Source organism: Paroedura picta, chromosome 10, assembly GCF_049243985.1.
Source record: "Paroedura picta isolate Pp20150507F chromosome 10, Ppicta_v3.0, whole genome shotgun sequence".
Classification (NCBI taxonomy): Eukaryota; Metazoa; Chordata; class Lepidosauria; order Squamata; family Gekkonidae; genus Paroedura; species Paroedura picta.
Window position 1 is genome coordinate 29,657,712 of NC_135378.1, and position 21,171 is coordinate 29,678,882.

The following is a 21,171-nucleotide window of genomic DNA, read 5'->3' on the forward strand; positions in this document are numbered from 1 at the left end:
TCCACAAAAGGAGGAACTGTATTAAAGGCTTGCGGCATTAGGAAAGTTGAGAACCACCACGCTAGTGGATCTATTCTATATAGTCAGTTTGGTCAGCAGCCCAGCTACGGTCCATGTGCCCAAACTTTCTCTGTCATAAGTGGTCACTGGCGACCTCATAACCCACAGGAGCACTGTCACTAAACTCTGCTTTGGCCGACGTCCTGAGCCACCACAGAGCTCTTCGGCCAGGCATTTTGCGCCCCAACTCCCAGTGAACGGGGCAGAGGACGGAGCACGACGGGGAGCCCCGGCCCCCTTTCAGGCACGCCCTCCACCGCCCCTGGCCCGGCGGCGCGGCCGGCCCGCGAACAGGGCCCGGAGGTTGCCATGGCAAGAACCAAATCTTCTCCCCACGCCGACGAGGGAGAGAACAGCGAGGGGGGCGGCGTTCCACGGGGCGCCGCCATCAACGGCCGAGGCGGCCGGCCGCGCGGCCTGTGTAAAGCCGCCGCCCGTGGCCATTGTCCCGCCGCCACCTCACAGCCTCTCCGCGCCGGCCGGCCGGCCTTGTAACCGCTGCGGGGCTGGAAAAGATCTCCCCGCTCGTCCAGGGAAGGGACGGACATGGCCGCCGCGCTGGAGAAGGGCCGCGGCCGGATATGCGTGTCCGCCGCGGGGCGGCCGTTGTAGCTGGCTGGCTGAGGAGCTGAGGCGGCGGCGGCGGCGGCAGGAGAGAGAAAGAGCCGGAGCTGCGCTTCCCCGCCCGGCCATGTAGAGGGGGCCCGCCTGCCTCGGCGTGTTTGGAAGGGAAGAGGCGAGGAGGAGCAGGAGGCGAAGGGAGGAGGAGGAGGAGGAAGCAGCAGCAGCAGCGCCGCCGCCTGCCAGCCCGCCCGCCGGGCCGAGCGGAGGGGCCGTGGTGCGAGAGCGGCGGCCGTCGGGCGGTTGCCTCGTTGGGGGGCCGGCCGTCATGGAGGACATCAACTCCAACGTGAACGCCGACGCGGAGGTGCGGAAGCTGCAGGAGCTGGTGAAGAAGCTGGAGAAGCAGAACGAGCAGCTTCGCATTCGCAGCGCCGCCGGAGCGCCCGGGGGCAGCCCCAAGCGCCTTCTCAGCACCGGCGGCGGCGGAGGGTCGGGCGCTTGCACGCCGCCGCTACTGCTGCTCCCGCCGCCAGCGCCCACCGCCGTCCCCACCACCCTCCCGTCGCCGCCGCCGTCCTCGTCGTCCTCCCGGAGCAGCCCGCTGCTCTTGGGGCTGGAGAGCCGCTGCCTCAGCCCCAAGGCCGGGCCCAGGCGGCCGAGCGAGGAGAACGGCGGCGGGTCGGGCGCCGAGGGGGCGCGAGCGGCTGGGGAGCACGGCGGCGGCGGCGGCCTCCTGGACGAAGTGGAGCCGCTGAGGCCCGACGAGCTGGAGCGGCTGGCGGGCTGCGAGGACGACGAGACAGGGTGGTGAGAAGGGGAAGCACTTGGGGTGTGGTCTGCGACTGGGGTGGGGAGGTGGGGGGGGGGGCGGCATTCATGGACAAGACGCGTCCCGCCGAGGATCCTGGTTCCCGCGGGGAGCGATCATTGTTCGCAGCTTGAGGGCTGCGTGGGCTCCTGGGGTAGCCTTCTTCTGGGTGGCCCCACGCAGATCGACCCCTGAGACCTTCCTCTTCTCTTGTCCGGCTAGAGATGTTTGTGCGGATCTCCTCCTGGGTGACTGGAGAGGCACCAAAGTTAGCATTGCATGTTCCTCTAGCAGGGGATAAAATCGGGGTGGTTTTGTTTATCATCGATTAGTTCATGGCCCCGTGGAAACCCATCACTGGGCGTTCAAAGGGTCAGAGCGTTAAATCTAACAGGGCCCTCTGGGGGAAGGGAAGGGTTTGTGGATGGAGGATCCCTTTGTCCTCTACCCACCAAGCAGTGGCTTCAGAATACTTTTGTTATAGCAGCCCAGAAACACAGCAGCTAGGGAAAGAGATCCTGCCAGATTTGTTGGGCGGTGCTTTCGAAAGCATCCAGGGTTTTTTTTTCTTAATGTTATGAGATCATAGGTGTATTTGGGAACTCAGTCCTGAAAGAAATGCTAAATCATTCCTGTAATAAGTGCTCCAACATGGTTATTGGGGTGCTGGGATATCTATGGTATGTTTTCTACCGCTGTCAGGAATAAATGTTGGAATCATGTGCTTAGTGGTGTCCTGGTTCTTTGATTATGTATGCATTTCACTGGTTTTTTTTCAAAGCCATAACTGCTTGGATTTACAAACTTTCCAGTATCTGACCCTGTATCTGCATCACATATCTCTTTTAGATAGCTGCTGAGCAGGTATTCTATAAAGTTTTGGATTTGAGTTATGGGAATGGATGTGAGGATAAAGAAAATGACTGTTAGGGATCTCAAAGATAAAATAATAGATTAAATAAGTTTTCTGTAAGACTCCCCTCCACACACACGCACAAAAGAATATTGTATATGTTTCAGTTATTACCAAATCTTTACTGATAAGTTTGTAAATGAAATCTTTGTAGATAGGCCATATAGGTAGTGCTCATTCAAATGGCTTTTACATTTTGTACTCCAGTACAGATAGCAATCTGCAAAAAATTATTAAGTTTATCAAGTGTGCATGGACATATAAAATAGAGGCTTTTCACTTTTTTGGAGAGGTGCCTCCCCCCTTTCCCCATTCCCACTGGTGTGATTTGTAGGAACAGGGCATAATACATGAGGTACACGAAGAAGGCAGGTTGACTTCTTGATCAGAATAGTGTTTCTAAAATTAAGGTTAATGGTTCATAGACATGATTCCTATACAACCTCGCTGCAGAAAACAAGGAATTGAGCAGTAATTTAAAAGACTAGCAAAATAAGTCCTGGAAATTTTGAAGCAGAATTATTAGCAGTGCTGTGTAGCTTGTATGTGCCCAGTAACATCTGCTTCTTTACTACCCAAGGCAACAGAATTAATAGCTCTATAGTTCAGTAGAATGATCAGAAGTGTAGCTAGATCAGTGGTTTTGAAAGAGTGAGGTGAATTTCTGGCATAGATGGTTGCTAGATTTGTACAAGCTCTTGCCTCCCACTCTGTAGCTTCCTTCAGTGGGAACAGATAGGCTACTGGTACAACCTATGCAGAGATACTCCTGTCTAACTAAGCCCATTTCAATGGATTTAAGGCTGGAGAAATTCTGCATAAGAGCCTTGTCAGTCTTTGGCGACAGATCCTTGTCCTTCCCCATCCCCTTGTGAATCTTCCTTACCATCCCTATTCTGTTTCTCCCTTTCCCCTTAATCTATATTACTTTGGGCCCTGGAGCGAGGGGGGCAGCCCCATGAACTTTTTAATTTGATCTTTGCTTCCTGGAGAGACTTTAGATATTTCTAAATGGTTGTGATGATAATGCAAACTAGAACTTAGTGGGGCTCTTTCAGGTTTGCTTCAATGATTATTACTGTTTATAACCTGCTAGTTCATTTAGCCCAGTTCCCATGTGAATTATGTGTGTTGGGTTCTCTGAGGATGATTCTCAGTGGGAAATCACCATTGAGATGCTTATTATGACATACTGTAAAACTCCCTAGTATAGTTCAGTTGTCCTTTATTGCAAATAATTATGAGTATTTTTGTATGCAAATAAAATATTCTGATTTCCTTTTTGCGAGATAAAAGCATACCTTTAGGGGACAGATAACTATAAACAGCGTTCATTAAGCTCTTAAATAACGTAAGAGGTGTGTGGTCTGCTTAAATGCAGGTTGCATTTTTGTTATACTCCCCAAAGTCACTAAGATCAGGTGATTAGAACAGGCTTTCCCAACCAGGGTTTCGTGATGGCCCTTGAAGGATTTCCCAAATGGGAGGAATTAATTTTAATATATATTTTAAATTTATTAAACATTTGTTGGGTTATACAACCATATATGGTCATGTCAATCTACCCACCCCCTCTCAAAAATGCAATGATGGGCCTGGAGGGGGGTGGGAAGGGGAGGGTGTGTACACAGGTATGCTTCCCAACATTATTGTACATGATCATGCCACTTCTGGGTTTCTCGAAGCCTGAAGAATGTTTCAGGAGTTTCTCAATGGTAAAAAAGTTGAGAGGCTGGATTAGAACCTGCTCAGGGTCCCCGGCTCAAAAGAAATAGAACTGGACTTGTCCAGGGCCAGGGTCTTTTTGGCCTGGAGGAACTCTCCCTGTTGAGAACAGGGACCTCCAACAGTTCAGGGGGCCTGCTCCACCAGGCTATAGTTGAGGCCAGGAAATTAACACCAAGTTGTTGACTTCCCTGCCAAGGAACCCCTCCCATAAAATACTGATCTGCCCAGTAGAACTGGTCCATAAGAAGGTGGTTTTTAATAGAATATAATTTAAATTTATATATTGTTTTAACTGAAGTAAATTATATTATTTTGCATATTTTTATGTTGCTGTTACCCATCCTAAGTCACCCGGGAAGGACGGACTATAAAAATAAAGTTATTATTTGTCATCATCATCTTGACCAATTCCTAAATACAATGAAATTACTGTTCAAGCACATTATACTGTACCCTTAAAAATTTCATTTTATTTTTAAATTTGTACAACCTTTTAATTAGACGAGTTTATAGTTCTGGTATGGGAGTTACGGTTGTGTCTTGATCAGTCACCTGCAAGATTACTCACTCAGCTAATTGTGTTGTGAAACTTTAATTTAAAAAAATCTGACTACTTAGATGCTTAGATGTGGTTTCCAGTGTAGCATGAACCAGTTGATTTTTAAAAAGTATGCTCTGCTATATTCGAAGTAGCAAGAGGAATATGCAATGCTATCTTTCAGAATAACTTTTAGAACTTTTAGACTGGCTAAGAACAGTAGTTTCTTTAAAATTAAACTCCCCATGTGCGTGGTTAATAATCTTACTTTATCAGAACAGCTTTAGGAGGAAACAAAAATTAGTGACAGCCCGATTCTCACAAAGTATGTGGAACACATACTGCCCCGGGGCTTCTTGGTTCCTCCCCTGTCTCTTGGACATGCACACAAACTCCTTCACCCTCATTTCCCCTGCCCTCAACCCCTCTTACCTCTTGCTTCCCTAACTTCCTCCCTGGTCCTGCCCCCTCTCTGAGATATACATATGCCTGCACACAGACTTCCTCCCCCTCCCTCAACTTTTGTGGCAGGAGAGTCCCGGCCTCCTCTGGCCTTGTGGGTGCCGCCTTGGCCTATACTAGCCTCGCGGGCAGCTCCCTGGCCCCTGGGGGCCTCATGGGTACCACATCAGCACCCTGGGGTACCCTGCCCCCCACAGGCTTTGCAGGAAGCACCCCGGCCCTCAGTGGATTTGCGGGCAGCGCCCCATCACCAGGAGGTTTTGTGGGTGGCGCCCAGAAGCCTTGCAGGTAATAGCCAGCCCCCAGGAGGCCTTACTGGCACTGCCTTGGCCTGTGCTGGCTTTGCACGCAGCAATATGGCCCCCAGAGGCCTCATGACTGCTGCCTTGACCTCCTGCTCTGCTGGCTGCTTCCATGCCTCCTTGTCTCTTCTGGCACGCTTCCTGGGGCAGAACTACGGATGTCATGTTCTCACCCATTTCTGACCCAGGGGTTGTGCCAGAAGATGAATTCCACAAAAAAAATCTGTGTGACAATCAGATTCATTAAATAAAAATAATCCAGTTTCTAGCTCCTGGGACCAAAAGAGTAGCTTGAAATTGAGCAGACAGTACTTGATGGAATCTCAGAAGCTAGCAGGATTTCAGTACTTGAAAAAAAGAATGTCAGAGCTCTGTAGTGTATAGCACCTGTATCTTCTGTTGCACTAGCAGAGACAGGCTGAGTAAATATAGTAATTTACACAGATCAAAAATACAGAGTTAAGTTGTCTTAACGTGCAATAATGTTAGGTTTACTTAAGGTCTACTTAAAGTGTCTAAAAATGTAAGATATGATTGCATTTCTGAAAAACTGATTTGTTGTGCAGAATGCCTACAAAATCTCTTCTTCCTCACCATCTAATACTATGTCCGCATTGTCCAGGAGTTATCATACTATTTCTTTTCCTCTTAGATAATACAACTTCCCACTTTCTTCCCTGTGACTACCAATTTACATTGAAATGTCTGTTGTCCTTCCATTGACATCTTATCTGATATGACATAAATCACAAGTTTGCACATAATTTTATTCAACTTGACTTTTGCATAGGCCATCTAGTACTGTAAGGCAGGGGTAGTCAACCTGCGGTCCACCAGATGTGCATGGACTACAATTCCCATGAACCCCTGTCAGCGTTTGCTGGCAGGGGCTCATGGGAATTGTAGTCCATGAACATCTGGAGGACCACAGGTTGACTACCCCTGCTGTAGGGCTCCAGATGCCTTGTTAACAAGGCACAATGTTAAAACGGAGTGAGTGGAAATTTCATACTGGGCACAGGCAATACTCCAATCGATATTAATCCTTTTAATGAAGTAAGAAGTAGGTTCAGGCATTCAGTTGGATCATACCAATTTATAAGGGTTCTTCTTATTCTTTGTCAATATTCAGTAGCTCACTAATTTCTTGTCACTTTTCTTGAACCCTTGGAAGGAGGCAAAGAAAAGGTATACAAACTACTCTTTGGTTACACAGCTGTTTGTAAACAGTTTATTTGTTGGAGCACTGGTATTTTATTTCAGAGCACTTCATAAAGTGCTTCTCTCTGTCATTGATGTTTTTATCACCACGGATTCTCTGTCCTTCAGGTCAATGATGTTTTCATTCACGATGTAACCAGATGTGGCATGATATTCAGGATAAATTAGACTGCTAGAAAGTACATCTAGAGACATCATAGCTAGCCATGAAACAAACCCTGTTTCAAGGCTTGAATCTTAATTTGTGGAAAGACCCTGATGAGATGGTAGTATGTGGAAGAAAGCCAGGTGATATCTCTGTGGAATAGTTAGCTGGAGCCTAGTAGAAGTAATGAGTAATTTAGCTTTTGTTGCTTTGGTCTTCAGTTTACCAAAGGGTAATGAAGTATCTATGGGGAAATCTAATGTACATTCTTCTATTTCATAGTCTTCTTCATTACATGGCAGCAACAACAGTTACCGTTTTCATAATGCTAACATGTGACGCCCTGTTTTGGTTTCTTTTAATTTTTTAAGTTTAGTAGAGCAGTCTTAATCCAACATACTTAGTTGCTGTAAAAATGCTGAGTTTATCTGGCTTTTGTGGTTGTCTGGAGATGATGATAGAGATTTGTGATCTTTACACAAGTCATAGCTTAAGCCTACAGTGTTTATGTACTAGCTTTATTGCCTTAATTTGATTGGTTGATGATTTTCCTGACTGCCATATTATTATTAATTTAATTTCTATACCATTCTCCTAGCAGGACCGGCTCAGCCGTATGTCTTCATAAAACAAATTGAGAGCCAGCCTTTTTTGTTTTTTGCTCGTCCATCTAAGGGCAAAAGTTAGGCCTACATTTACATAATATAGCATGGCAATACAAATTTAAGATGATGATTACATTAGGAATATAAATGTTCAGTAAATCAAAACTGTATCTTGAAAGGAACTTTGTTCAAGCCCAACAGAATATATATATATTTACCCATTATTGCCATTAAGTGGTGGTCTTTTCTGCTGCAATTTAAAGTATTGTTCAGGTAAAACAAATGTTTATTTCTATTATTTCTCTGGGCCTGAACTCAGAACCTTATACAGAGAAACCTTTGTTCTTAGGCAGCAATCTTTAGCATCCTTCTTGTGGATTGTCTTACTGAACTTTGTGACATTTGTGTGTGTGTATTTTTAGGACTGCATTGATAATGTTGCAGCATAGTTCATGTTAAGAAGATAAAAATTTTATAATTTGCATTGAGGACTTTGATCCTTAGCTCAAAGACACCTTGACCTGGATGGCCTAGGGTAGTGTGATCTTGGAAGCTAAGCAGGGTAGGCCTTGCTTAGTATTTAGATGGGCGACAACCAAGCAATTCCAAGATTATTATTCAAAGGAAGGCAATTGTAGAAAACCCCGTTAGTCTCATGTCTTGAAAACCCTATAGGGTTGCCCTAAATCAGCTGCAACTTGATGGCAGTTTACACACATGCACAGCTGAAAGATGAGTGTTTTGTTTTGAAGCTGTATGTGGAAAGGAATAGTTTTGGGGTACCTAATTCAGAAATCAGACTCTGTGAATTTTTATATGGCTTCTTTTGTTGTTGCTTAATGTTCTTCAGTTTCAAGTTCACATTTCAGATTAAGATTAGGAAACTGTAAAATCCCTTGACATAGTCTCTGTGCTCTATTAATTTCAACACTTGATGCATGCAGGGTTTAATGCTGTAATACTGGATGGTTTGGGATATGATGAATATAGGTAAAATTATTCAAAGTTGCAGTATATATAATTATAGAATCTTTGGGACATGCTTTTTTATTAATCAAAGATTTTATTACAATTGAGTTTGAATACTGAAATTTACATTGGATCTGATCCTCCCCCCCTCCCCCGAAGAACAACAACCATCAGTTTGTGATGTGCTACAGTTTAGAGGTATTCCTTTCTGTCTCACAGAATTGTACAGAGAGTTTCTTAGAATGCTTATTGGTCTGACTAGAATCCTTCTGAATAGCAAACCCACAGATTTTTCGGTGTAGTGTTAGCAGGGAAGATTTATCACAAGCTGAAGCATCATTTTTTGCTTGTGTTTGTGCTGTCACCTGATTAGAGTAAACATGCTCTTGTGTACTGTACAGTTAACTTGTTGACTCAAGAAAGCACACTTTACAAGTAGCAAGCTTAGCCTTTAAGCCTTCTTATGGTATTACAGAAAGCCATAATTTAAACTTAATTTGAATATCAGAGTTTATGTACCTTCATTTAATATTATTAATTTTTGTCTTCCTTAGGTTATATACCTCACCAAAGAAAAAAGTGACTCCAGTTCAGAAATCAGTAAGTCCACTGGTTTGGTGTAGGCAGATATTGGATTACCCAACTCCAGATATTGAAAGTGCTAAAAAGTCATTGATCCACAGGCTTGAACAAACAATGTCAGGTGAGTTTCTGCTTCAGTGATTATGCTTAAGTAGTATATGGAAATGTGGAGTCTGTTTTTAAAAACTGTATTTTGTAAGACATGTCCCAAGGCATTTTTAAGTCCAGTTGACATTTGTGGTGGTGTTAAGCACATTCTTGAATTTCTTCCATCAAAATCAAAGCAACTGAAGTATTTAACTTGGGCTTTATTATATTCATTGCATTGAAATTTGAACTGGGATTTGGGAATGGCAGCTCCCTTGGGGACTGCCTTATACATTACCATTTCCTGCGGTGTGGTTTTTCTGATGAGGAGAGTTCATGTGTCCTGTTCTGTAACGTATGTAGTGGGACGTCTGTTTTTTCAGTCCCAAATACTCAGAACATGGATCTGCCACTTAGAGTAATCTCCAAACACAAAATTATATTGTATGAAGTAAACATTAATTGTAACTCTTCTCTCCTACGGAAAAGTCATTGTTCAGGCCAAGCAAATAACTCCAATAGTAGAACTGATGAGAGAAATGTTGCTGCCAAGTAATAATTTAAATCCATAAAGAAGAAAATGTTGACATTGGATGCTGCTACAGTTAATAGTTTCCAGCAATATGTCAGGCATCCAACTCAAAGCAGAAAGTGCTTATGCCTGTGATTACGTGCTTGACAAACGTAAAAGTGCAGTTCCTGCATTACATATTATCCCTCCCCCTCTCCTGTGAAAAAAGCATGTAACTGGCAGTTTTTTTTCACAAAAGAGGAGCTATGGTCTTGTTTTCTTGTATAGTTCCTGCATCATATTGCTTGTGTGAATAGATCACTTCTGTGAGCAGGGTTGGTTCATGTCCTTGCCTCTTAAGCCCTTGTGCCTCATCCGACTTGAATTAGAAACTGCTCAGTTTTTGTCTATGTATTCAACTTTTTCTTTCTTTATTTAAATTAACCTTTTTAAAAAAATTGAACTGTATCAAAAATGTTAAAACTTGAATGGAAATCCATATATATTCTTCGCATTGCCAAAGCATGGATTTCCTCACTGCGTATCAAGAGAAAAATGCTGTTTGCTTGTAATGGCGGTAATCATATAGCATGAGTTGTCAAGTAGGCTGCCAAAGGAGAAAACAAATCAGTCTGATGATCCTAATTTTTATTTTTAAAAAAGCTCTGGAGTAGCCTTTTCAAATGCTTTGGCCAAAATGTTTCCGTGATCTGGCTTGAAAAAATTAGGAACAGGGAAGCTGAAACTATCAATGAAGACTGATACTACAAAAAGTAGTTAGCCTTTCTCTAAGGTTCCTTGCTCCCGTAATAGCTATCTAATAACATGTGTTGGACTGGGGATTAAATAGACTAGTAGCAAATAATGGTCCAAAGTGATTATGGGTTTGGTGCTTTTTTATGAGGAAAGCCTCTGGGCCTTTTATCTTTATAGACAAGATAACTGAAAGGGGAAGGGGTCATGACAGATTTGTACAATGCATGGCATGGTGTGGAGAAGGTAAATAGAACTTTTTCTTCCTCTCCCGAAATACTGAAATTCTGGGTTACCCAATAAAATTGCTTGGCAGTATCCTTGGGGGCAGAGAAGAACTAGTTCTGCATACAATACATAATTTAAGAGACTTTCCATCCCATGATACAGTGATAAATAGCTTAGATAGTTTTAGAAGAATACACAGATGTTCAGTGACGTTTCTCCGAATACCAGCTGCTGGTGACAAAAGCAGTGAAAGGTTATTTCCTTCATTTTATTTTATTGAAATATTTATACACTATATTTCCCTTATGGCTCAAGGTGTCTCAGAGTTCTGAACCATCCATAATGAAATTGTGTTTATTCTCCATCCCACCCCATCCCATACAGCTCAGACCCCATTTTAAAACCCCATAGTACAGTATAGCAACTTCATCATGGAGCCTGTCCCACAAAGTAGGAGACACTATTAAAAAGTACGGTGCTCCAATAGACACCAGATGGGCAGCCCTGAGTGGGGGAGTCAGAAAGTGATTATTAGAGTCCCATAACTGGCATATGGGGGAGAGAAGCTCTGCTTGTGGCTTTCCTGAGTTGTCAAATAGGCCACTGTGAGAAATGCAGTGTTGGACTAGATAGGCGTTTGATTTAGCAGAGCTTGACCTTGTATGTACTTCACCTTCAATCTGGGTATTACCTGCAGCAGTTTCCCCATATGTCATGACTCAAGAGTTCTAGGCATATGGCACACAGCGGTATGAGCAAGATACATAACTCTTGGTCTTGTTTGAATGAGAGGTGCATGCTCTGGATATCTCAGAACAGGATTGCTTGGTGATACTGTCCTATGAAATCTCAGATGAGCACCAGATTTCATAGAAAAGAAACCCAGTCTCTTGAATAAACATCCAAAGCAACATGTTTATTTTTATGGATTTGGGCTGTGCAGGAGCAATATATCATGATGCAAGGTATTTCACTGCCTGGAACTGACTGAGAAATTGATTGAGAAACTCAATGTATATTTGATGACAGAGATAGGAGTGGCTGATCCTATGCCTAAAGCTGTAGTATGCTTCCTTGTTATAACTGGCAGTTTGGTTTCCATTCCTGTGTAACCAGGCTCCTTCATCCTTTTACAAATCTCCTGTAGGTTTTTCTCAAGGGAATACAAATGAAACTGGGAAACAAATCCTGATATTGAGTGATTACTTTTTCTAACTCTGCATGAATTTTTATCTTTTGGTATGCACAAAATGCCTTATAGAATCATTAAAAAATGCTGACTGTTTAACCGAGGTTTTGATCACGTGTTGTTACTGCTCTGTAAGGAGTAGTCTCTTTTTTTTAAAGATGGATAAATCATTTACTCTTGTAACTTCATCGTATTTAAAATAAACAGTTTATGTTCTAACTTCTTGCATATTGTTCTCTGCTCTTTTATATAGCCCTCAAAAGACACAGTCTATACAGTAATCCATTCAGCACTGCCAATTACGCAAACTCTTATAGTCCAAACACTGGCAGTCCCTACAACAGTAGCTACAACTCCCCTTCCTCCACACCAGTGAAACCTCCTTTAGTAAAACAACTAATTCTTCCTGGAAACTCAGGTAATGTTCTCTCTAAATACAATAGCCATATTTTAAGTTCCAGGGGTCATGAATCATGACAAGCCTATAAATGTTCTAACTATTTATTTCATTTAATACATCATATTGGATGAAAGTTGCCCCTGTTTGACTGCATGACTGTAGAGACACACTGTCATGCCTCTCAGCATGGTTAGTTTCTGTGATGTGACACACATCTACTGAATGCCAGTTGGAGCCACAGCCAGATTAGAAAAGGTTGGTTTACGGGCTTCCCTGTGTAGAATGGCTTATGGATGTTGCAAAGACCAGTTTTCTCACCTTTTAATATTCTATAAATTGCTGGGCTATTTCCTAGGCTATTCCATTCAAAACATCCATTGCCATGCATTCTTTTGTGGCTTAGAAAGCCCTAAGGGAACTGTGAGTAATTGTATTCATCTTGGCTTGGGAAACTATGATATGCTGAGGGCAAATCTGGGATGTCCAAATTCAGCACTGTCCAACCACACAGGCAGTTCTGGGAATAGCACAAATTTGCTTTGGGTGATAGAATATAAGAGGATGGGATGGGATGGAGGAGATTTTGGCAGATTCATTTTTTTTCTCCTGTAGAAATTTCTAATTTTGGGGAGGGGGAAATATTCCTGCGTTGTCATTCCACAGTGGCATGGAATGACGAGTGAGGCAGTGAAACCCAAACATACTTAGCTTATACATAGAAATGGAAAGGATCTCAGAACCTTGAACCAGGACTAGTAATTTATGGAAAAGTGGATCTGTTTAAATTCTTTCTCCTAAAACAGATTTGGTGATCTGTGTGCAATCCTGAACAGAATTAAACTTCTCTAAGCCTATTGACTTCAATAGGCTTAGTAGAGTGTAATTCGGTTTAGGAGTGAACTGCTGGTGGTTCTGTTTCTTCAGTGACAGTTCATTTAAGTTCTATTTGTCTGTCCTAAGTAAGGTTAATGTTATTTGACAGACTGTAAATTTATCTGCACTCAGTCAAGGGAAAGGATGAGGGTTGCAGGTCTGCTAGCTCGAGTTGCTTCATCTCTCTCCCCTGTTGTTAAATTTTTCATACAGGTAAGAAGTCTCTTGGGTTTCCCCCCCTGTTTTTTCTTTTTTTAGGTCATTTCAAAAATTCATCAGATAGAAACCCTCCGCTGAGCCCACAATCCTCTATAGACAGTGAATTAAGTGCTTCAGAAATGGATGAAGACTCCATTGGATCAAATTACAAATTAAATGACTTGACAGATGTGCAAATTTTAGCACGGATGCAAGAGGAAAGTAAGTATTTTCACAATAGATGACACTGTTTTTCCCAGGGCTCCAGTATCTTTTAAAGAACTTTCTTTTTACTAAGCTGTAGAAATTTAATTTGAACAGCATCCATGTTCTAAAAAGAGTAGTGGTCTATATAATACTTACAAACACCTCAAATACTGCGTAGATAGAATTAAGCCATTCATCAGTTCTTAATTTCTCTGTTTAAGAAATCCGTATTTGGTATTAGGACATGATTTAATCCCTTGCCTACTAATTTACAGAACACATTGCTTTGTCCCCTATGTTCGACACTGTGTAGTGCCTGATAATATCATAGTGTGTTCTACTAGGGTGGAGGTGGGAGTCTACAGCTTCAGCTGCTTTGTGGGAGAACCTTACAGAAGAGATTTGCACAGCAATCACAGGAACCTCAGTACATACAGCCCTTGGGCATTATAAGATCTTGCATAGTCCTGCATCTTACACATACACTGATATCATGGGATCATTTTCATTAGGGGAGATGCCTTACTTGGGATTTACTGCATTTTAGCATGCCCAATGCCCTGTAGACCTCAATGGGAGATTGGGAAGCTCCAGAGTTATCTCTGTGATTTTCTTCTCTTTCTAATGTTGTTGAGCCTGATGAGTATATCTTCTGATCAAGGGATGAAGAACTGTGTCAGAGTTCAGCCTCTTTCCCCTTATCTTTATACCATTTTTGCTAGTTTGGTCTATACAAAATTTTATCTTCTAGTTGCATGTATGATGAAGTAGCATGGCACAGCTGTAATTATGTATTACATGAATAAGTATCAAGAATATCTAAGCTTGGATGTTCCTTACCTCTTTCTTTTGCACTTAGCTCAATAACAAAACACTTCTGATTTCATTAAAAAGTCATAGTTCTGTTACAGCCAAATCCCAAGTAAGCCTCCCTCTTCCAGATTAAACCAGAGTTGGCCTTCGTTTGGAGACCGAAGAGCAAACTATAGTTTCAGATGTAACCATTAACTCTGGTTTGCCATGAAAGCAAAAGTGTTTCATTTGGCTGCGGTGTGGGAGAGTGATAGAAGCTTGTGAGCCTTGAGATACATCCAGCTTCATTCAAGTAATGACAAGTATTCAAGAGTTTTGCTCTTGATATGGTTTTTCATGTGGGAGTTGGTTCTAGTGTCTGTTTTGAGGGCTTATTCTCCAACCCAGATGCTCTTCTTCCATTTATTTGTTTGCTTGTTTATTTAAAATGTTTCTGTCCTCCCATATATCCTCAGTCTCAAGCCATCTAACAGTGCAGCAACCAGTTTGTGAGGGGACAAACTATAACAATCCAAATTTACAAAACTAAAACACAGATTAATATGCACAAATTTTAAAAAGCACTCTAGATGTAAAAGAAGCAGAAGAAAAGAAATTCACAGCAGTGTATTATGGTATCAGATGTGATCATACTGGCAGACTTGTTTTGTTCACATACAATATTTAAACAAAGCTTTCCTGCTTTTCCCCCAGGTCTCCGGCAAGAATATGCAGCTACCGCTTCTCGGCGTAGTTCTGGTTCTTCGTGCAGTTCTATGAGGCGAGGCACATTTAGTGATCAAGAACTTGATGCCCAGAGCTTAGAGGATGATGAAGACAGCTGCCATCATGCGGTGCATCCAGCTGTTAATCGGTTCTCTCCGTCACCACGCAACTCACCACGGCCTTCACCAAAGCAGTCCCCGAGAAATTCTCCCAGGTCTCGTTCACCTGCTAGAGGAATTGAGTATAGTAGAGTATCACCCCAGCCGATGATTAGCCGCCTGCAGCAGCCTCGGCTCTCTCTTCAAGGCCATCCTGCTGATTTACAGACTAGTAATGTCAAAAATGAAGGTAAAGGGCTTTGTCTCAAGTGTTGCTCACAAAGCATTGAAGTAATGGTGGTGGTGGCAGCCTAGTAAGTAGACTGCTTAGTGTGTAGTATTTAAAACCAGCTGCATGGTGTGGCATTACTCCTGAATTGCTGAGAAACGTACAAGGAAAAAAGCAAAACAAGTGCCTTGACCATTCTTTTCATTAGGGCAGCCGGAAATCAATAAGCCGAGTAAGTAATACCAACCTTATTGAGTTTCAGAGCAATGGAGACTGTCGCCATTCTGTGGCTGCATAATTTTAAATGTGTGCTAATGCTAAAAAGTCCCTCTGAAACGCAAAATACCAAGCCAAAGAAGAGCTTCAAGGCTATGAGAATGGTTATTTGCTCCAGGACAATTAGTACTCCTGTTGTAATTTTTGTCCATTTAATGTTTCAATGGGAACAAAACTAGCAATATCAGCTGTTGCTGTTCTCAGATGGTACCTTTGAAGAAATGTGTGATGTGATTACTCGGAGAAAAGTGTGAGCTGCTTAGCCAATGAAGTGAGGTTGGTTGTCATCTTCTAAAACATGTACAGGAGAGGTCCTTTTTGACATGTTGGCTTACAGCATTCACAGATTTAACATGGTTCATATTTGTAAAAACTGAAAACTTGTCAGATATGCTACAAGCATGACAGCTTCAATACTCTTCATTTAGTTTTAAGTCATTTTTCTTTGGCAGTAACTCTGTATCTTTAGGGCAAGACAGTGTAACTTTTATAGTGAGCTGCAGAGCTGTAATGAAGATATTGGTAAGATCTAAGTGACCTACATTTTAAAGTAAAAATTCAGTTTATACTTCCCTTTGGGAAACATTACTGAAGGTTTAAATTATCCTCTGCCATCACTGAATTTCAGTCTGATTAAAAAATGGAGAAATGGCTTATCTAAATGTACTTGAAGGCAAAAACACTAATTGACTAAATCTATTATAAGTTTGTCTCTAAAATGTTCCTGTAGATTCCTAAATAATTTCCCCAAGTAGATTTTTCCAAGGAAGGAGAAATAGTAGTATTCCTGTTAGTTAGGATTACTGGTTGGGTGATCCCTAAAATAAGAAGTTCACTAACAGTAAAACACTATGGTACTTATTGTGACATTTTATTTATTGTATATTATATTACAGTTTTATATTATATGGTGCTTAATGAAGTGTGTAAAACTAGCATCTGTTTGGTGTCCACTGAACTTGGCTTTCTACCTGTTGTGGGGGGTTCCAAATTGAGTCTGCACAGGGTGACTGCACAAAAGAGTATTTGGCACTATTGTTTTTCTGTTGTTGTTGTTGGGTGTCCCTTCTTGGCTCTTCACCTGCTTTCCATATCTTGAGGCATGTCTTCAGATACCTTGCACTGCTAATTCTGCTTTGTGGAAGGGTTGTGCAGTAGGGAGTAGATCAAACCAGTGTGCTGTTGAGGATGGGTGGCTGTAAGTGCTTTCATCAGTTTGGCTCTTTGAAGCTTTTGCATTCCTATTCATTCCCATGCCTTGTTCTAATGCTTTTCTTGAGTTCTGTACACCCCATGCACCAAGAGATCACAGCTAACTTTGCATGTTGCTCAAGGACCATTTAGGCCGGAATGGCCTTGAAGTTGAGATCTTGTGAAGGCCGATTCAGTAGCCTGATTTTTTTTCCCCACACTTGTACCCAGTTAGTTGTTTATAATTTTAAATGGATCAGGTACAAGATACAAGCAATATATAGGTAATACCGTTTTAGAAACATGAAGGTGATATGGTAGAATTATTGTTTTTCATAATATAAGCATTCATTTTTAATTCTCTGTATGCTGTGGCTAAGGAGGCTTTGCATTTTTCATAGAGCTTCAAAATCATAGTCTTTCTAAAATTTAAAAGCAGACTGCTTTCTAAACACAGACTCAGCAAAGAATGGAATAACTATAGAAACCTCTCTCACAGAAGACCAGTGGAAAAGATATTATTTTAGGTCTTTCTTTATGAACTGTGCTTGACCATAAAGACTGGTTATGCATGGCAGCAGCCATGCTGGGCCACCATCAGTTTCTGCCCTGCTGCTTCCTGTGTACACAAGGATGAAATCCCCCAGCGCATATGGTCCACCCCCATGTGCTCTCACAACTCTGGGTCTGGAATGTTCCACTGTGCCTCAGGGCGGGGGGCACAGGGGTCCCACCATACAGTGTGGAATAGCGGCATGCCACTATCCCACCATTAGGGGGGGGCGTAGAAATGCCCCATTCGGCTCCGCAGCGTTGTGAAGCCGAACGGACCATTTTTTGTTTCTGTGGCCACGGCAAAAATGGGAACACTGAAAAATCATTATTCCCTTGCCATGGGCCATTGGAGGCCCTAATACAGGCTAGGGTCGGGAGGGGCCTGAGCTAGTGGTAATGTCATGCGTAAGCAGGGATTAGCCCTGCTGCCATGCTGCTGCCAGCCCGGCCTTTCCTCCCAATGCATAATTGGTATGAATGGACCTTGTGAAGTACCATTTATTTATAGTGGGAGGGGTTACTGATTAACTTTTCCTTAGAAAGGGTTTCTTCATAGAAGAATGGTTCTAATTCTGCCCTGACATGCTTCCATAGTCTCTTTCCACCAATTTGTTTGATGTCCTTTCAGAAGTGTTTGCCACAGTGCCATGGAAGAAGTGAGGGTGCAGGGTGCATGGAACAGAGACCCAGAATGGAAAATAAGCTGGAATGTTCAGAGGGTGAATAGTAGTAATAGGGCTAGGCTGGCTTCTGGAGCTCTAGATAAAGAAAGGGGCAAGAGTTCGTGTTCTGAAAAGGCCATGCCACAGATGCCCCCTTTTGGAGAGGCTAAGCAGCCCAGGATGTAGACCAGCCTTTCTCAACTTTTTACAATTGAGAACCCCCTGAAACATTCTAAAGGCTTCAAGAAACCCCAGACGTTGATGCAATTGTGCAGAATATAGTTGGGAAGCATAGCTGGATACATCCCCACCCAGGGCCCTTCCCTTCCCACCTCCTCTAGGCCCATCATTGGTCATTTTGAGGGGTGGGGGAAGAGTAGTTCAACATGACCCTATATGGTCATATCACCCAATAAATGTTTAACACATTAAAAATAATTAACTTCTGCCCATTCAAGAAACCCAGGGCTATTTAAAAAAAAAGTTTCATGAAACTCTGGTTGAGAAAGCCTGATCTAGGCAGCCACTAAAGCAGGGGTAGTCAAACTGCGGCCCTCCAGCTGTCCATGGACTACAATTCCCAGGAGCCCCCTGCCAGCAAATGCTGGCAGTGGGCTCCTGGGAATTGTAGTCCATGCACAGCTGGAGGGCCGCAGTTTGACTACCCCTGCACTAAAGTATCCAGGTTATCTTAGTTGCCAACTTTTAGTTCACCCGAAAAGAGGGAGAATCCATTAGTGGGATTATTCTATTATAGAATAAAAGGGGATCCAAGGTATTGCATCCATTTTTTTAAAATTAATAGGTCGCTCTTTAGGGAACAAGCATGGATATAAAATATTGCAGACTCCTCAGCATCATTTCAGGCTCTCCACTTTAAAAAAACACACACAGTCCTTTTTCTAAGCAAAATCCAAATTGTTCTGTGTTCTGAATGGGCAAAAACAACTTCAAGACACAAGAGCCAGTTTTCACACAAGGGCATCCTGTCTCTACACACTATAGAGGTTCCTCACACATGCAGGCAAAGTTCACCAAGCTAAAGGCTGCAGTGAATCTTATTGGAACTCAGTTTGGAAATCTTTTAATGCCTAGCAAGACTGTATCTGTTGCAGCCATCAGAGCAGGTCATCGGTACAGGTTTTGCTTGCTTCTTGCATTTTATGGCTCTGAACTGCTCTATTGTAGCAAAAGAATAGATTCAAATGGGTAGCCGTGTTTGTCTGAAGTAGCACAATAAAATCAGAGTCCAGTAGCACCTTTAAGACCAACAAAGATTTATTCAGGGCATGAGCTTTCAAGTGCAAGCACTCTTTGTCTGGCTCTGATTTTATTATTGTAGCAAAAGTAATACTATGACTGAAGAACAAAGCTTTGTCACTATTTCATAAGTTTGGCTAGCATTTCTCATACTCTCTTGCATGCACACATACCCATGTGCCAGTACTAAGTGGATATTTGAACGGGAAGAGGGAAAGTGTCTGGGAAGTTGGTTAAAGAGACATTCAAACAAGAGATTCCCCCAAAGGTGAGAAGGAAATGTGCCTCCTTCTCTTCTGACAAGTTGCTGCATTATTGTTTCATTTAACTCATGGAGTACCCAGCATGTTGAATGCTGGAGAAAAAGGTAATTTCTGATCTGGGGAAGATGGTTCCCACTAACCTAAAGCCACTTCCTCACTAATCACAAAACAGAATGGCAAGCAGTGGAAATAGGGGCTGCTGCTGTGTGGCCATAAAAGGGCCAGTACCCTCTCCATTATGATGGTCCCGTATGGTTCCCAGACACTACTTTGGTAAATATCAGTGGTGTTTTTCTGGCAGCTAGTCCTGTACTCCTTCATAGTAGCAGCATAACTGCATGAGGTGGGAGGGTGACTATGTTGATGTGCATGCTAGTTAAGCTTTTTTACCTTCTAAAATGATGCTATAGCATATTTTCTTCACCAAGATGAGCAGAGCTATTTTCTCACCCTTGCTTGCACTCCTTTCCCTTCATTTCTCTTTTGTTGCCCGCAAAAGCATGGAAATACCAACAACCAACAAGAAATCTTGCTAAAGGCCAAGCCAGACAGTGTGTGATATGTCTGTGATTGGATTTACCAACGTTTTAGTTTTAACTTAAAGGCAGGCAAAAATGAGTGGGTGGGTGAACTGAACTGGGATAGTGGCACAGGAGAGGAATTTCTTTAAATAGCTTGTGTCTCCTGTGCTGTTTCCCCAGTCTAAACTGTGTTCTCCCTCTACATCCACTCAGCTGCTATTAGCATTGGTGTGGAAAAAGGCCATTTTTCCCCTCTAGAGGAACTAATAGTAGCTTCGGGGAATTTAAGTCAGGAGAACAGTGCAAAGGAAGAGTTAAGTTATTCTTCAGTATCCCTTAATCAAGTTAGCTAACCCCCAGAGCTGTTTCACTTTTAGCTTAGTCCAAACCCAAACCACACAGTAAATGTATAACTGGTATGTGGTAAAGCATGGAAAACTTGTTTCACCTAATCTGTCACCATTTACGCACTGGGAACTTCACTGCCTCAGCTCCCATGCAGGAGCACAAATTGGGGGTGGATGAGGTACACTGGGCCAAATGCTCCCCCGTGTAGGTGCAGGAAGAGGTGAGGCAACCTGCCACAACTAAAACTCCAGCCTGCATCACGGCATGAAACATCCAGTGTGTAAATCGTCTGAGTTAAGAAAATAAATCCTCTTTAGCCTTAGAGCTACATCAAAAGCAGCCAAGGAAGCTCCCTTACTACCAGTCCGTTGAATATCTGCACTCGTATTCCTTAATTGAGATGACTGGTTTTATGGCAAGTCACTTAACCTGATAAAGCAAGATTCATCTATTGCAATTCTTGGTACTAGTCGAACTGAGGGAGGCTCAAGGTGCTATATTCATTGTCATAATGTTAGGCCCTCCTGCAGCCATCTCAGTCAGGTTATGCAATTTATCATTAATTGGTTTGTCAACCAAACTTGTTAGTTAATCTCATAACTGATTTCCGTGATCAGTTTTCTATGGCCTTTTACATGGTATACAACTGTATTTGTATTTAACCATGTATAGGAGCAAATACAGTAAACAAACCCAATGAAAATTCACCACTCATTTTAATGTGATGTTCATTGTCTATGATCATTTTTCATGTCTAAATAATTTTTCAGTTTCAGCTGGATAGAATATTTAATACCCTCTCTGATGATAATTTGGCTAAATAACTGGTGCGTTCCATCTTGAAGAGGAATGCTAGTTAATTATGGTAGACTATATTAAATAGAAAGTATCAAATCCTCCAGATCTT

General features: G+C 42.5%; 1 protein-coding gene across 3 annotated transcripts in view; it reads left to right on the forward strand.

The window, feature by feature from the left end:
* The first annotated feature begins 286 nt into the window (after positions 1-286).
* Positions 287-21,171, forward strand: part of SLAIN2 (SLAIN motif family member 2) — a 38,972-nt gene continuing 18,087 nt past the window's right edge. The window contains exons 1-5 of one of the 3 annotated variants that reach the window (XM_077301912.1): positions 287-1,431; positions 8,870-9,018; positions 11,919-12,083; positions 13,197-13,358; positions 14,850-15,209. In XM_077301912.1, coding sequence (XP_077158027.1) covers positions 950-1,431; positions 8,870-9,018; positions 11,919-12,083; positions 13,197-13,358; positions 14,850-15,209 — 1,318 coding nt within the window. In that variant the 5' untranslated portion in view covers positions 287-949. The remainder of the gene's footprint in view (positions 1,432-8,869; positions 9,019-11,918; positions 12,084-13,196; positions 13,359-14,849; positions 15,210-21,171) is intronic. The other 2 variants (XM_077301913.1, XM_077301914.1) reach the window with 2 other exon arrangements.